The sequence below is a fragment of the Oncorhynchus nerka genome, linkage group LG28, assembly GCF_034236695.1.
Source record: "Oncorhynchus nerka isolate Pitt River linkage group LG28, Oner_Uvic_2.0, whole genome shotgun sequence".
In the NCBI taxonomy this organism is placed as follows: Eukaryota; Metazoa; Chordata; class Actinopteri; order Salmoniformes; family Salmonidae; genus Oncorhynchus; species Oncorhynchus nerka.
The window spans coordinates 34,772,432-34,790,075 of NC_088423.1; the positions used below are offsets into that span (position 1 = coordinate 34,772,432).

At 41.7% G+C, this 17,644-nt stretch overlaps 1 protein-coding gene across 1 annotated transcript; it reads right to left on the reverse strand.

Annotated features, from left to right (window-relative positions):
* Positions 1 to 12,771: 12,771 nt before the first annotated feature.
* Positions 12,772 to 14,754, reverse strand: LOC115112682 (fibroblast growth factor-binding protein 2-like). Its single transcript, XM_029639709.2, has one exon. It carries the CDS (start codon positions 14,654 to 14,656, stop codon positions 14,024 to 14,026), a length of 633 nt encoding a protein of 210 aa, XP_029495569.1. The 5' UTR covers positions 14,657 to 14,754; the 3' UTR covers positions 12,772 to 14,023.
* Positions 14,755 to 17,644: the final 2,890 nt, after the last annotated feature.

The window sequence follows — 17,644 nt, forward strand, 5'->3', positions numbered from 1 at the left end:
TTGCATATGGGTGTGATGAGTGGTGGGTGTGGCATGAAGCAATGAGTGGCGTATTTAAAGGGCAGTGGCCATGCTTACAGCATTCCCCTCTCTGTTTTTCAACTGGTCATTCAGTACAACACCATTTCCGTTTAATTGAATGTTCCAGAATGTAAAAACGTTCTGAACGCAGCCCAGGTTTTCCATCTATTCTGGACACGCCCCTCCCTTGCTACTCACCTCACCTGTCTCCACTCTACTCATTAACACCCTTGACTATTTAAGAAGCAGTTTCTGCTGCACGTCTTCCTTATTGCTGTTGGTGAATGCATGACGCGGCCATCTTATGGTTTCCTTGCATGTTGTAAGTGACTGAGTACTTTTAGTGATGGGGAAACAGAACTTTCTGAAACATTGACACTTTCCAGCCAATTGTGTTGAAAATAGGTTCAGTACTCTATGCTTTGATCAACAAAGTGTACTCTAGTGGCACCGCTGGTCAAAATAATTTAGAGCAGCCAAATTATTGATGACATACCACACGTGATAGCATGTGTGCAGGATAGCCTTTTTGTCTTCTACTGAAGCTAACACAAAAACAATCAGGTGGTTGTTTGACAAAAATAAGCTTAGGACCACATTTATCACGGTCTTCTGTTAAAGTGATACAAGCATCAGCACACTGCTGTGGCGTAAACTACTTAGTGATTTCGACCCAAGCTTTGGAGCTCCGTTATAAAAACGAAACCACAAATTTATCCTGCAACCTTTCCCCACGTGCTTGTGTGCATTAAAACCACACAATTTGGTTTCCTGCTTCATCTCCTCATTTCATCTGCATTCGTATCAATGTGCCATGGTAGCACTCTGAACCAGTCAACCTTTTCAATAACACCATTTTCGGGGACCTGTTTTTGAAAAAGCTGAAACAGCTGTTTTATTTGTTTTCTACCTGAAATTGTAGTAACAGCATGTTACATTATGACATTGTCGCCCTAGCTTTAAATATCAACTGTGTTATTATAATTTTGAAGAAAATAGGCAAATCGACTCATACCCTAACTTTTAGAAGGGATTGCGAGATGATTAGCTTAGCAACCGCATGACAACGTGAATACAATTGGCTGACAGTCTGCTGGGCAGAACGTTACACGTTTCTCCATTAATTTTCCGCTATGATTCTTATCTCTTCCTTTTCTAATATCTCTGAATGCACTGAGCCACTGATGTCCAGGCAAAAAGCAACTCGCCAGGGAATTATTGATTTCAGTCCTTTCACCTCATATAATGACTTCCATGACATACAGTGCCTTCAGAAAGCAGTCACATCTGTTGACTTTTTCCACATTTTGTTGTGTTACAACCTGCATTGAAAATTAATTATACTAAGATTGGACTCACTGTGTGCAATAACAGTGTTTAACATGATGTTTGAAAGACTACGTCATCTCTGTACCCCACACATACAGTGCCTTTGGAAAGTATTCAGACCACTTGACATATTCCGCATTTTGTTATGTTACAGCCATATTCTAATTTTTTTATTTTTTTAATCCTCAGCAATCTACACACTACCCCATAACGACAAGGTGAAAACAGGTTCTTAGAAATGTTTGCAAATGTATAATAATTTTTTGTTTTACTTAATTAAATAAGTATTAAGACCCTTTGCTATGAGACTCCTCGAAATTGAGCTCAGGTGTTTCCATTGATCATCCTTGAAATGTTTCTACAACTTGATTGGAGACCACCTGTGGTAAATTCAATTGATTTAACATGATTTGGAAAGGCCCACACCTGTCTATATAAGGTCCCACAATTGACAATGCATATCAGACCAAAACCCAAGCCATGAGGTCTGACTTGTTGAATCTTGTTATGGTCATACAAATATTTACTATTATGTTAAGTTTGCTGAAAATAAACACAGTTGACAGTTAGAGGACATTTATTTTTTTGCTGAGTTTATTTGTGGATTTAGTGGATATATGGAGGCTTATATTGGGTTGGAGCGATCTGGTCGCATCCGCGCTTCGGTCTGCAGGTTGTATAACTTTTTCATTACATTTCATTATAGTACAACGGTCTGATTTGTCTAATCTTAGCAATTTCCTCTTAGCTAGCTACATAGTCGTCGTTGTATCAAAGATAATTGCGTAATTATCGTATTTCGTCGTCTCCTATCTGTCCAACACGTTCACCGTCTACCGTAGCACTGTAGTAACTATCACACTCAACTGAACGTCTTGATTAGTGTAGTGTTAGCTAGCTACATAGCTAGCTACATAGTTGTCTTTGCTGTCTTCGTATCCAAGATAATTGTGTAGCTTAGAGTGTGGAGTCTTAGAGTGATAATTGCGTTATTATCGTATTTCGTCGCCCTCCTATCTGCCTAGCAGCTAGCCAGCTAGCATACGTTCACCGGCTACCGTAGCACTGTAGTAACTATCACACTCAACTGAACGACTTGATTAGTGTAGTGTTAGCTAGCTTGAGCTACATAGTTGTCTTTGCTGTCTTCGTATCCAAGATAATTGTGTAGCTTAGAGTGTGGAGTCTTAGAGTGATAATTGCGTTATTATCGTATTTCGTCGCCCTCCTATCTGCCTAGCAGCTAGCCAGCTAGCATACCGGCCGTTTAGCACTGTAGTAACCATCACACTCAACCGAACGACTTGATTAGTGTAGTATTAGATAGCTACATAGTTGTCTTTGCTGTCTTCGTATCCAAGATAATTGTGTAGTTTAGAGTGTGTAGTCTTAGAGTGATTATCTTAATTCACCGAGGTTAGCTAGCCAGCTATTTTGTCGTCCTTAACGTAGGAGACACTCCTAGCTAGCCAATAGCCAGCCAACGTCTACTGAATAGAACTTTCGCATTCGTTACGCATTCCGCGTCGCTCCACAGGTAGTATAACTTTTTCATTTCATTTCATTACAGTCCCAATGGTGTGATTTGTTTGATCGTAGCTAGCTACATAGCTAGCTACATAGCCGTCTTTGTTTCAAAGATAATTGTGTAGTCTAGAGCGATTTTCTAGGTTAGCTAGCCAGCTATTGTCGTTCTCCTAACGCAACGTCCAACACTGCTAGCTAGCCAGCTAGCTCCCGATAAGCAGCATTGTAGAAACTTCACACTCAACGGTACGACTTGATTAGGGTAGTGTCAACAACGCAGCTAGCCTACCCCAGCAGTACTCTATCATTTTAATCATTTTAGTCAATTAGATTCTTGCAAAAGCTTAACTTTCTGAATAGACGTGTAGTCCACTTGTCATTCAATCTCCTCTGCATTAGCGTAGCCTCTTCTCTAGCCTGTCAACTATGTGTCTGTCTATCCCTGTTCTCTCCTCTCTGCACAGACCATACAACGCTCCACACCGCATGGCCGCAGCCACCCTAATCTGGTGGTCCCAGCGCGCACGACCCACGTGGAGTTCAGGTCTCCGGTAGCCTCTGGAACTGCCGATCTGCGGCCAACAAGGCAGAGTTCATCTCAGCCTATGCCTCCTCCAGTCCTCGACTTCTTGGCTCTGACGGAAACATGGATCACCACAGACAACACCGCTACTCCTACTGCTCTCTCTTCGTCCGCCCACGTGCTCTACACCCGAGAGCTTCTGGTCAGCGGGGTGGTGGCACCGGATCCTCATCTCTCCCAAGTGGTCATTCTCTCTTTCTCCCTTTACCCATCTGTCTATCGCCTCCTTTGAATTCCATGCTGTCACAGTTACCAGCCCTTTCAAGCTTAACATCCTTATCATTTATCGCCCTCCAGGTTCCCTCGGAGAGTTCATCAATGAGCTTGATGCCTTGATAAGCTCCTTTCCTGAGGACGGCTCACCTCTCACAGTTCTGGGCGACTTTAACCTCCCCACGTCTACCTTTGACTCATTCCTCTCTGCCTCCTTCTTTCCACTCCTCTCCTTTTGACCTCACCCTCTCACCTTCCCCCTACTCACAAGGCAGGCAATACGCTCGACCTCATCTTTACTAGATGCTGTTCCTCCACTAACCTCATTGCAACTCCCCTCCAAGTCTCCGACCACTACCTTGTATCCTTTTCCCTCTCGCTCTCATCCAACACTTCCCACACTGCCCCTACTCGGATGGTATCGCGCCGTCCCAACCTTCGCTCTCTCTCCCCCGCTACTCTCTCCTCTTCCATCCTATCATCTCTTCCCTCTGCTCAAACCTTCTCCAACCTATCTCCTGATTCTGCCTCCTCAACCCTCCTCTCCTCCCTTTCTGCATCCTTTGACTCTCTATGTCCCCTATCCTCCAGCCCGGCTCGGTCCTCCCTCCCGCTCCGTGGCTCGGCGACTCATTGCGAGCTCACAGAACAGGGCTCCGGGCAGCCGAGCGGAAATGGAGGAAAACTGGCATCCTTTCACTCCCTCCTCTCTACATTTTCCTCCTCTGTCTCTGCTGCTAAAGCCACTTTCTACCACTCTAAATTCCAAACATCTGCCTCTAACCCTAGGAAGCTCTTTGCCACCTTCTCCTCCCTCTTGAATCCTCCTCCCCCTCCCCCCTCCTCCCCTCTCTGCAGATGACTTCGTCAACCATTTTGAAAAGAAGGTCGACGACATCCGATCCTCGTTTGCTAAGTCAAACGACACCGCTGGTTCTGCTCACACTGCCCTACCCTGTGCTCTGACCTCTTTCTCCCCTCTCTCTCTCCAGATGACATCTCGCGTCTTGTGACGGCCGGCCGCCCAACAACCTGCCCGCTTGACCCTATCCCCTCCTCTCTTCTCCAGACCATCTCCGGTGACCTTCTCCCTTACCTCACCTCGCTCATCAACTCATCCCTGACCGCTGGCTACGTCCCTCCCGTCTTCAAGAGAGCGAGAGTTGCACCCCTTCTGAAAAAACCTACACTCGATCCCTCCGATGTCAACAACTACAGACCAGTATCCCTTCTTTCTTTTCTCTCCAAAACTCTTGAACGTGCCGTCCTTGGCCAGCTCTCCCGCTATCTCTCTCAGAATGACCTTCTTGATCCAAATCAGTCAGGTTTCAAGACTAGTCATTCAACTGAGACTGCTCTTCTCTGTTTCACGGAGGCGCTCCGCACTGCTAAAGCTAACTCTCTCTCCTCTGCTCTCATCCTTCTAGACCTATCGGCTGCCTTCGATACTGTGAACCATCAGATCCTCCTCTCCACCCTCTCCGAGTTGGGCATCTCCGGCGTGTTTTGGATTGCGTCCTACCTGACAGGTCGCTCCTACCAGGTGGCGTGGCGAGAATCCGTCTCCTCACCACGTGCTCTCACCACTGGTGTCCCCCAGGGCTCTGTTCTAGGCCCTCTCCTATTCTCGCTTATACACCAAGTCACTTGGCTCTGTCATAACCTCACATGGTCTCTCCTATCATTGCTATGCAGACGACACACAATTAATCTTCTCCTTTCCCCCTTCTGACGACCAGGTGGCGAATCGCATCTCTGCCTGTCTGGCAGACATATCAGTGTGGATGACGGATCATCACCTCAAGCTGAACCTCGGCAAGACGGAGCTGCTCTTCCTCCCGGGGAAGGACTGCCCGTTCCATGATCTCGCCATCACGGTTGACAACTCCATTGTGTCCTCGTCCCAGAGCGCTAAGAACCTTGGCGTGATCCTGGACAACACCCTGTCGTTCTCAAATAACATCAAGGCGGTGGCCCGTTCCTGTAGGTTCATGCTCTACAACATCCGCAGAGTACGACCCTGCCTCACACAGGAAGGTCCTAATCCAGGCACTTGTCATCTCCCGTGGATTACTGCAACTCGCTGTTGGCTGGGCTCCCTGCCTGTGCCATTAAACCCCTACAACTCATCCAGAACGCCGCAGCCCGTCTGGTGTTCAACCTTCCCAAGTTCTCTCACGTCACCCCGCTCCTCCGCTCTCTCCACTGGCTTCCAGTTGAAGCTCGCATCCGCTACAAGACCATGGTGCTTGCCTACGGAGCTGTGAGGGGAACGGCACCTCACTACCCAGGCTCTGATCAGGCCCTACACCCAAACAAGGGCACTGCGTTCATCCACCTCTGGCCTGCTCGCCTCCCTACCACTGAGGAAGTACAGTTCCCGCTCAGCCCAGTCAAAACTGTTCGCTGCTCTGGCCCCCAATGGTGGAACAAACTCCCTCACGACGCCAGGACAGCGGAGTCAATCACCACCTTCCGGAGACACCTGAAACCCCACCTCTTTAAGGAATACCTAGGATAGGATAAAGTAATCTTTCTCCCCCTTAAAAGACCTAGATGCACTATTGTAAAGTGGCTGTTCCACTGGATGTCATAAGGTGAAAGCACCAATTTGTAAGTCGCTCTGGATAAGAGCGTCTGCTAAATGACTTAAATGTAAATGTAAAATGTTAAATATCCTGACCGAGTGAGATGGAGGAGGCTCAATCAAGCTAGTTGTCTTGATTACTTTCTTATATCATTCTCGCTGGCAGCAAAAGTAAAAATATATATATTTTTTCAAGTGTTGATAGGGGACAGAATACGGTCGAACCATTAAAAGAAATGGCGTATATATTACTCCTACAGTATTTCTACGTGGGCGAGGATATTGGATGGTAAATTGTTTTTAACTAGGACAGAATCATTTATGAAGGACATTAACATAGGTACAGCAGATCTCCTTATTGTATGGGACACTTTTAAATGTGCCTTTAGAGGCCATGCATTTCAGAACTCATCTATAAAACAAAAGCAATTTTGGTCAAAATAGACCATATTAACAAAAGAAATGGAAGGGCTAATAGTACAGATAGCAATAAAAAAGGTACCATAAAGGCATAGAATAAGTTCAAAAAATAATTTAAATGGAGGAACTTATTCAAGAAAGAGCAAGTGTATATATTATTTTAAGAAGTATGCAAACTGGATGGAACATGGGTAAAAATGCACCAAATAATATTTTTATCTTAGAAATGCTACCAACAATAATTGACTGAAACTTGTGACAAATTATGGAGTCCCCCATGATTCACCAAACAATATTTTGAAAGAGGATGAAAAGTACTTTAAGCTCATGTTTTCGTTTCAGTCTCCTCCATCTCCACTAACCAAAGATAACTGTATGGATTTTTTTCTATGAATAATGTAAAATTAACAGCTGTACAGAAAGACTCATGTGAAGGCCAAATTACACAGGAGGAACATTTAAGTCCAGGAAAACTCCAGGGTTGGATGGCATATCAGTGGAGGTATACCAAACCTTTTTTGATGTACTTAGAGGACCGTTATTAGCATGTTTTAACCACTCCTACAAAAATGGTAGATTATCAGATACTCAACAAGAATGTCTGATTTCATTATTTATGAAACAGTATCCAAGTGGTAAATATAAAGATCCGGTCGATTAAAAAAATTGGAGGCCCCTTACACTTCAGTGTTGTGATGCAAAAATTCAAGCAAAATGCATAGCGCATAGAATTTAAAAGGTATTAATGGATATTATTCATATTAATCAGACAGGTTTTTTACATGGACGATACATTGGAGAAGACACGTACTGGAAACAATAGAACAGTATGAAAAAGCTGAGAAACCAGGCCTGGAATTCATAGCTGACTTTGAAAAGGCTTTTGATAAGGTACGACTGGAATTGATAAATGCCTGGAATAATTCAATTTTGGAGAATCTCTTATAAAATGGGTTAGTTATGTAAAGTAACCCTAGGTGTAAAATAGTAAATAATGGCTACTTCTCAAAAGTATTAGACTGTCAAGAGGAGAAAACAAGGTTGTACACTATTTGCACATCTATTTAATATGGTCATCGAAATGTTAGCTATTAAAATCAGATCCAGCAATAATATCAAGGGGTTTTATCCACAATTTGGATCCCTCCACAGCGTCATAGAGGATCTAGATATTTTTTAACCTTACTAAAATACATTTTAATAGAAATAACAAGATATCTACTGTAAAATAGAATTCAAGTTGGATTGGCTTCAGATATGGATGGGAGGGGTTGATGGTAGCTGAAGGATTACAAATGGATTAAAAACAAACAAGATAACTGTTGTAAGGTGTATTGTGTCTGTAAAAGGTACATAGCATGTATAAACTGGAAGTAGAAGCCTAGGTGTTGTTGTCCATTAGTTTACTCCAATTAGGAGAGGGGTGGGTAGGGTTAGCAGAAAATAATAAATATACAGGCTTCTTTCCTAACTCAGTTGCTGGAGAAGAAGGAAACCACTCAGGGATTTCACCATGAGGCAAATGGTGACTTTAAAACAGTTACACAGTTTAAAGGCTGTGATTGGAGAAAACTGAGGATGGATCAACAACATCGTAGTTACTCCGCAATACTAACCTAACTGACAGAGTGAAAAGAAGGAAACCTGTATAGAAAAAAATATTTCAAAACATACATCCTGTTTGTAACAAGGCACTAAAGTAGTACTGCAAAAAATGTGGCAAAGCAATTAACTTTATGTCCTGAATACCGTAGTGAACACGAGTGGAGACAGAGAGCTGGTTTCAAGCGCAGGGCTCAGCTTATGTTTATTGCAAGGACCACAGGAGGAGGCAGGTAGCTGGGTCCATGGGCAGGCAGAAGGTCATACACAGCGGGTCCAAAAGGGCAACAGTACAGGCAGGGAAAAGGCCAGTAAGGAGATCAGGCAATAAGTAGATAGGCTAAAGTACAGGCAGGGAATAGGCAAAAGGCGTTGTTAGTGAGGCTTCCAAAAACTATCATACAGGGGAGGAGTACATCACGGGAACCCCAGCGCCCCGAAAGATGTGTCACAAAACAAACAATACCTCACAGTGATGGGGTGCAAAGAACTGAACTAAATAGTGTGTGATAATGACATACGTGTGTGAACAGGTGATTAGAAATCAGGTGATTGGGATCTGGAGAGTGAGCTGCGTTCCGGGGATTTAGGTGTTTGAGAGTGTGAGCTGGAAAGTGAGCTGCGTTCAGGGGATCTACGTGTTTGAGAGTGTGAGTTGAAAGCAGACGTTACAAATACAAAGCGTTATGTTTGGGGAAGATCGAATACAAGACATTACTGAGTACCACTCTCCATATTTTCAAGCATAGTGGTGACTGCATCATGTTTTGGCTATGCATGTCATCATTAAGGACTGGGGAGTTTTTCAGGGTAAAAAAAGAAACGGAATGGAGCTAAGAGGACAAATTCTAGAGGAAAACCTGATTCAGTCTGCTTTCCACAAGACACTGGAAGAATAATTAACCTTTCAGCAAGACAATAACTTAAAGCACAAGGCCAAATCTACACTGGAGTTGCTTACCAAGAAGACAGTGTATGTTCCTGAGTGGCCGAGTTCCAGTTTTAACTTAAATCTGCTTTAAAATCTAAGACCAAATAACTAATTTGACATAGTTTGAAGAATTTTGAAAAGAATAAATGGGCAAATGTTGCGCTATCCAAGTGTGAAAAGCACCTAGTGTCACACCCTGACCTTAGTATTCTTTGTTTTCTTTGTTATTTTGGTTAGGTCAGGGTGTGACATGGGTGATGTATGTGTTTTTGTCTTGTCTAGGGTTTTTTGTATGTTTCTGGGGGTGTTATCCTATCTAGGTGTTTTTGTACGTCCATGGTTGCCTGGATTAGTTCTCAATTAGAAGCAGCTGTCTATCATTGTCTCTGATTGGGAATCATATTTAGGCAGCCATATTCTGTGGGTGATTGTTCCTGTTCCAGTGTTCACGTTACGGGACTGTATCGTCTTTGTTCCTTTTTTGTCGGTTTGTTGTTTTGTTCGGTGTTTAAGTATTCCTATTAAATATGGATAATCATCACGCTGCATTTTGGTCCTCCTCTCTTTCACCCGAAGACAGTCGTTACACTTAGAGACTTACCTAGAAAGACTCACAGCTGTAATAACTGCCAAAAGTGTGTCGTGGAAATTTCCTGTATTACCAAATCATGAGAGAGCAAACCACACACAAGTCAGAGTTGTCATAAAGTCCATCTTTAATTAAATGATATGAGCTTCAACATAGCCCTGTGACTCTCAGTGTCTATAAATGAATTCTCTGAGTGTGCTTACAAAACAGTTCTTAGTATCATTTATAGCCAAGACACACCTCTTAACTCACAGAACAAATAACACAGATCTTAGTTAACACAAAAGTAACTTTTTTAAGCGAATGAAAATGAATAAAACATCTTATTTATAAATGTTACCTAAAGGATTCTGATTCTGCTACCACAGGTGTTTCTACAAAGTAATGACTCATGGGTGTGAATACTTAAGTAAATTATATTTCATTTCTATATTTCATTTTCAATAAATTTGCAAACACTTCTAAAAACCTGTCCTTTCTCATGATTAGTTATTGTGTGTAGATTGGTGAGGAAATAAATATATTTATTCAATTTTGAATTCCGGCTGTAACACAACACCATGTGGAATAAGGCACTGAAGGCACTGTTGATAAGATTAAGCCTGTTTTTTTCTAAGGCAACTTTAGTATGCTACAGTAAGCATAAGAGCTCCTATCTAACTATAGTTCAGCTAAGCGTCAGCATTCACTAACAGCCGGCACATTGCTAGCTAGCTAATGTTAGCTTACTGAGGGAGTGTCAGTCCCTGACCTTAGTTATCTTTGTTTTCTTTATTATTTTGGTTAGGTCCGGGTGTGACGAGGGTGGTATGTGTGTTTTTCGACTTGTCTAGGTTTTTTTTGTATATCTATGGGGTTTTGGTATTGTCTAGGTAAATGTAGGTCTATGGTAGCCTGAATTGGTTCCCAATCAGAGACAGCTGTTTATAGTTGTCTCTGATTGGGGATCCTATTTAGGTTGCCATTTCCATTTTTGGTTTTGTGGGTTATTGTCTATGTGTAGTTGCATGTCAGCACTCGTGGTTATAGCGTCACAGTAGTTTGTTTAGTGTTCTTTGTTTAATAAAGAAGAATGCATTCATCAGTTTGTGATTGTACTGCATGATCTTACAGTACGTTTCTGTCTTGCTAGTGAGACAGACAATTATGTTGTCTTAATTGGTACTTATTTAGAATCAAGTGAGTCCAGTTCTCAAGGTTACTCAACAGCAAAACAGAATGAACCATCACAATGAAAATATTTTGTATCAATCAGACTTCATGCCACAGTAAACATACATCATACTGAATTGAAAATACATTAATTGAGAGACATACAGTATCTTCTGCAGGTCACATGATGAGATCTTTATGACTCTAATTCCCTGAAATGTTCAAGCTGAAGTTTCTCTAATCTTATTTTTTACAAGTTTTTGGACCTGAGAGATTTAGTTTTAATTCCCAGAGTTATATGCTCACAATAGGGTGAGAAGCTCTTTTCAAATGCTGAATGTGAATTCTGCTGGGTCAGAAAAATTAAGGACAATTGTGTAGTAGTTTATGTCCTCGTTCCGGTGTATTTTTAATAGTTCTATAAAAACCCACCAAAAAATATAATAAAGGAGGAGTAACAGTTTGATATGCAGTAATTGAGACTGCATCAACTCATGAGAGGAGTGAGGAAAAAAGTCTTCAAATGGTTGCTCTCATTTGCTAACCCCACCCCTCTCTCTCTCACACACACACACTCAATTAGTTATTGTGTAACATTACAGATGTTCATCCTAGTTTGTTTGCTATTCTCCCCATGTTTAACAGATATCTTGCTTGTCTGGGTATATCATGTACACACAGTTTATTGGTTGTGTGAAAAGTACATATGCTCATTCTGTTTTTGTTTGATATTAATAGTCCTGTTTTTTTGCGTGTCCCCTATGAACTATGGAACTTAAGATATGCACCTATTGTTACGGAAAAATAGAAACTATTGGAACCAAGACTTAAAAATAACTTATATTGACACAAGGTGGAGGGAAAGATGGAATATTTTAATAGTCTGCACAATCTTGTGAATTGTTGCATTATTTGCTTGGATTGTTAAGTAGTTTGTGCTTACTGGCTTGTGGCTACTGTGATATTTATGAAAGCAAAGGCAAGGATTTAATGTGAACTGAAAAGTAAAACTCTTATCGCCACGCCGCTCCTCAGACTCCTTCATCTCGTAGTGGGAATAGGGCCCTAGTAGTGTATACAGGTTCTTCCTTAGTTATTCTGGGGGTGGCCACACTGCTAGGGCAGAGGCATGCAAGTAATCACTTATTTGATGTATGAGGGACAATGGAGCGACTGTAGAGAGAAGAAAGACAGAATCCTGGGTTGAGAGGGGCGTAATGGCATTACTCTCCTGTGTGTGTGTGTGTGTGTGTGTGGTGTGTGGATATGTGTTTGTCTGTCTGTCCTAATGATATATGTACTGAATATGTAAATGAAGGACTTAGAGATATTGGGGGCATGCTTGGCTGTGCTATCGAAGGAATATCTTCATTACTTTTTACACATCATTATATATTAGATCTGAGGAACAAACTGCTATCTCTAGTGTGAGTTGATTGAGTTGCTGATCCAAACAATAATGTACTTTGAAATGAACATGATAGCTACTGCTTTCAGAGGTGTATAATCAGTCTGTTACTGAGAGCAGATTGATAGCTATAGTTATAGAGGAAGGTTTAGTGACATAGAGACACAGAGGAAAAAGCTGGTACAGGCGGGAGGAGTGCCTTTGTGGGACAATTCACAACATGACTGTAAGCCCATCCTCTTTCTATTCACTAACCCACCTTCCAGTCATCATCACATACATTTCACAGAGACCACACATAGACACACACACACACACACACAGATTGCAGTGAGACTTAAAGGCAAGACTGTGGCTCTGGTTGGTATAATCAGTCCAAGTTTTTATTAAAAATGTTTAGTTTGTGTTAACCTGAACAAAATTGGGCACTTGAATAGCTTAGGTGGACTGCAATGATCACCCACTATAGTGCCAGGAGGTACCTCCTGCCATCTGTTGGCATTGGCAGTGCAACTCACAATCGTCTATTTGTTGTCTGTGGCCACTGGCTACCAGATCACACAAAAAAGCAACACTAGAAAAGACAGACAATATTTCAATTGATAACCACACAGTTGTCTCGTGAAGAGAATCTCAATCAAACTATGGATGAGAAAGAGATAGTAGAGCCACAGATACTAAATAAGATGGTACTTTTAAAACTATATATAAACATCCACTTATTACTGTAGTCACAAGACTGCTTTATTTCCCAGAGAGCATGCAATCAATTGTGCAAATTTGGAGAGTCAATGTCGCCTCAAACAGATCACAACAGGTTTCCACGATATTTTGTGAGTCTTGTTTGCCATAAAGTATTTTCACATATCTCATCTTAATCTTGTGACATTTTCAATTAACACTTTCTGTATGTCTATTCTAAGTATACACAAGGTCTTACAGACGTGACCCTATCACTACATACAAAGACATGAAAAAAACGTGATGATCAGGGTTGGCAATTTTTAAGAACTGCATTTCCTGTGTTATGTTGACATCATTTTGGTTAAGAAAAATAAACATTGTCTCAAGAGATTTTTTATTTTCTGGCAACTAATATCAAGGGATAAACTATGGGGAAAATACATAAAAGGTTCTCAATATTATCCTATTCCTATCCTCAAGTGTATACACTACAGCACAAAGATCTTGTCAATACTATTGCGATTTTGTATAAAGTATTACAGTATTTCCCCAGCCATTGGAATAGAACTTATATATAAATAACCATATCATCCATATAGTCCTTCTAATTAACTGCTTCTAAAAAATAACCATATCATCTGTGATCATTTATTAAACTAATAAAACAAATGTTCAATATTTATATAGTACGGTATGTTTATTCACAGGTATAATTTTGTATGCTGTGTTAAAGTTCAAAAATAGAAATCTGATACAAGTCTAGTGACTACAAATGAACATTAGCAAATATTAGTTCACAATAAAATACACAACCCAAAACATTCCTATGAAGCCTATATTTAGTCTCTATATCGCTTCAGACAAACCATTTTTGTTTATGTAGCAAAGAAGTAAGCCCGGATATAGAGGTGGAGTTTTTCAACCAACTGAGTTCATCAGATTTGTCCTTTGTTTAACCTTAGATGCACTTAAAGACTTTAACCTTCAAAAAAGGTTACAAAGAAAGAACAGACAGAATGCCATCCCTCGGCACAGTAATTCTCCACTGGCTCCATGTCGTTTATCTCTCCATCCCAATTCCTCTCCTCCAACAGAGTCCTATCCTCTTTCTTCTCCTCCTTCTCTACCAATTCAGGAGCCAGGGGCAATGGATCCTTCTCTCCTCCACTGTTCCCCTTCTCTTTGAGTTTCATGTGGGAGTCCATGGGGGCCTTGCAGGTGGGGGTCTTCAGCACTTTCTCCCCTTTGCACGCGTTGTTCCTCTTCTTCAGCTTGCCCACCAGTTGTTTCCAGTGCCTGACCTGTGCCTTCCTGTCACTGTAGGCTTGGCACAAGTCTGGCTGTCCAGTGTAGCGGCACCAGTAGGTCTGCTCCCCGAAGTTACAGCTGACCAGCAGATTCACCACGCCCTCCCCAGACGTATCCCAAGTACAGTTATGGCCAACCTTTGTGCTGAACCCTCCTGAGCTTGTTACAGAGTTCTTGGGTATCTTGCCTGCCAATGGTGGTGGGAGCTGCAACGTCTTGTCGTCAGAGATCTGGTATTTGGCCTCGGTGCTGGGTAGGACACGAAGGCACAGGAGGAAGAACAGGGGCCACAGGAACCTCATGTTTGGTGGTGATTAGTGCTACTTGAAGGGTTCTTTATTCAAGTGCAGCCAAGCATCAGTAAGACGCCGAAGGGAATCAAAACGGGATGCTCCGAGATCAAAAGACCTACAGGGAGTGAAAATGGAGAGGGAAAACAAAGTGAAACCTAAATTAATTAAATACACCCCATTTCCCTTCTTTTCATAAAAACACATGAGAAGTTTTACAACATTTTATATTCCCTACTTAGAAAAAAAACATAATTCATAAGATGTTGTGTACCAATTGTACAGCACATTAGAATGTGTATGATGTTGGTTTTCAGTGCACCTATTTCTAAATTAATCGTAATAAAAAAAGATATACTTTGTCACATCACATTAAATCAATATGAGAGGAATGCTTCAGCTCTAAGCTTAAACACTGTAACATAGATCTCATGCCAAGTGAATCCTCTACCGGAGCGAATCAAGAAAAGGGAGAGATGGAAATGCTGCCACGGCAGCTATTTTAGGGGGGCAGCCACAACTGCAGCACTACCTGGTACATGGGACTAATCTGTATAAAAATCACCTCAACAAACATTTTGGAGCATGAATCCACTCATGCTTTTTACACGGGAGTAATCTGAACATCCTTACTCTGAGTATGTCCTGCCATGTGAAGGAAATCATATTGGATTGTTCCAAAATAATGGCACATAACAAAGACATACACCAAAACAAACAGCCCCAAGCCGGCGCAGAATTTCCTTACTTCACTTAGAAATAACAGAAATATACCCATACTTTGCAAACATACAGTACACCTGGTGGCAAAAACAAAATGTACCAATGAAATTATATCCAGTTCCAATATTTGGTATTCGGTATCTATGTAAATGTCGCACTTACCATGTTGGAACCGTAGTGTCTGCTACTATTTGCAAATGCGGGGGCCCAGGACACTTGCATAAAAGGGGCTTATAGAAGAATAAAGGAGAAAGGGGAGGGGTGGAGAGGGGAGGGGTACGGGCTTAAATGGGTCTACCCAGACCTCCCTTAAGCAGTGCCCTTCGTAACAATACACCTCGCGACCCACAGCCTAAGACTGTGTGTGGGGGAGGTGAGGTGGTAGGTGGGGTTTGGGTCATGAAGTGTTGACTCACACACCCCAATACCCAACACACCCCCTCTTCACAGCTAAGAAGACAATGTTCTCTAGAAATGTGATTCTATTTGCTTTTTTCTGTCCTTTCTTTAAGCTTCACTCTGCTGGTGATACTAAGAGAGTCCTTGACGAGGCGGGAGGTTTGAGAAGACCAATCTCCATTAAATTGTTTGCAATCAATGTGCTGCTAGCTGACTGCATTTAAGATACCATTGACTGTGATTAGACACTGATTGAGGCGCGTAGTGCTGCCCCTGTCCTCACCCCTCAGACCGTAGTGACAGGGGGAATCTAATTGTGAAGCAGAGGAGAAGCACCTTGCTTTGCAGAAAAGTTAGCATAGTGTATGTAAATACAATGAAGATTGCCCTCAGCACAAGCTTCCATGGCAACACCTGGTTATTAGTGCTTAATTGCTTTGCATAATGAGGAACACAGACATATTGACTGATGGCCTGGCATTGCTATCATGTCACTCTGTATGGTGTCTGTATGTAGCCTCACTACTTTTATAGCCTCGCTACTGTATATAGCCTCGCTAATGTTATTTTTCACTGCATTTTTACTGTTGTTTTTATATCTTTACTTACCTAATAATTTTTTGGCACTATTGGTTAGAGCCTGTAAGTAAGCATTTCACTGTAAGGTCTACACCTGTTGTATTCGGCGCACGTGACAAATAAACTTTGATTTGATTTGACTCTAGACAAAAGTGCACTGTTATGGTGCCAATGTCAATCTATTTTAAGATCATAGCGATTGTGTGTGTGTGTGTGTGTGTGTGTGTGTGTGTGTGTGTGCGTGTGCGTGTGTGTGTGTGTGTGTGTGTGTGTGTGTGTGAGAGGTGGGGTTAGCAAATGAGAGCAACCAGTCTTCTGGCCATATACAATGTTATGAGCATGGGGTTCATCTGGTCTGACAGATACTGTCCACCTGAGTGCTCTGCAGAACAATACATGGGTGAAGGAAAACAGTTTGTTTCTAACTAAGGTCAGAGAACACTGACAGAGGAGTGCATGTTGTGGACTTAAAACTTCTATCTACTCCTCCTTTATTATATTTTTTGGTGGGTTTGTATAGAACTATTAAAAATACACCGGAACGAGGACATAAACTACTACACAATTGTCCTTGTTTTTTTCTGACCCAGCAAAATTCATATTCAGCAATGAAAAAGAGCTTCTCACCCTACTGTGAGCATACAGCCCTGGGGACATTTTTTAATCTCAGGTCCAAAAACTTGGAAAAAAAGAAGATTAGAGAAACTTTGGCTTGAACACGGAACTGGAGTCATCATAAAAATCTCATCATGGAAACTGCAGAAGATACTGTATGTCCCTCAAGTAATGTATTTTCAATTCAGCATGGTGAATTGTCTGTTTACTGTGCCATAAATTCTGATTGATACAAAAATCTAAATCTTTTCATTTTGATGGTTCATTCTGTTTTGCTATTGTGTAACTTTAAGAACTGGACCCACTTGATTCTAAGTAAGTACCAATATATCCCAGTTTGTCTTTCTCACTAGCAAGACAAACACTGTAAGATCATGCAGTACACTCAAACTGTAGGTTAACAATACTCACCCTGGATTGGATTTTTATACCATTACTCCAGGTTCTCAAGGTTATTATCAGCGGCGACCCGTCAATATAAAGAAAACATTGTGCCCGTTTTGTACCCAAATCATTGAGTTAATAAAGCTGCATTCAAACATGGTCTGTTTTTTGCTTTCTTGAGCAGGCAGCTCCAAAATGCAGGTGTTTCAGCCTAGCTCAGTGCTTTCTGTGGTGGTGGGGCAGCCAGCAGAAAATAAAGAGCGTAGGGGTTGCTAATGTTCTCTAGTTTGGCCGTGATTG

What these genes read in the sequence shown, in the direction of transcription:
- LOC115112682 (XM_029639709.2), bottom strand. Translation starts at nt 14,656, where the DNA reads ATGAGGTTCCTGTGGCCCCTGTTCTTCCTCCTGTGCCTTCGTGTCCTA.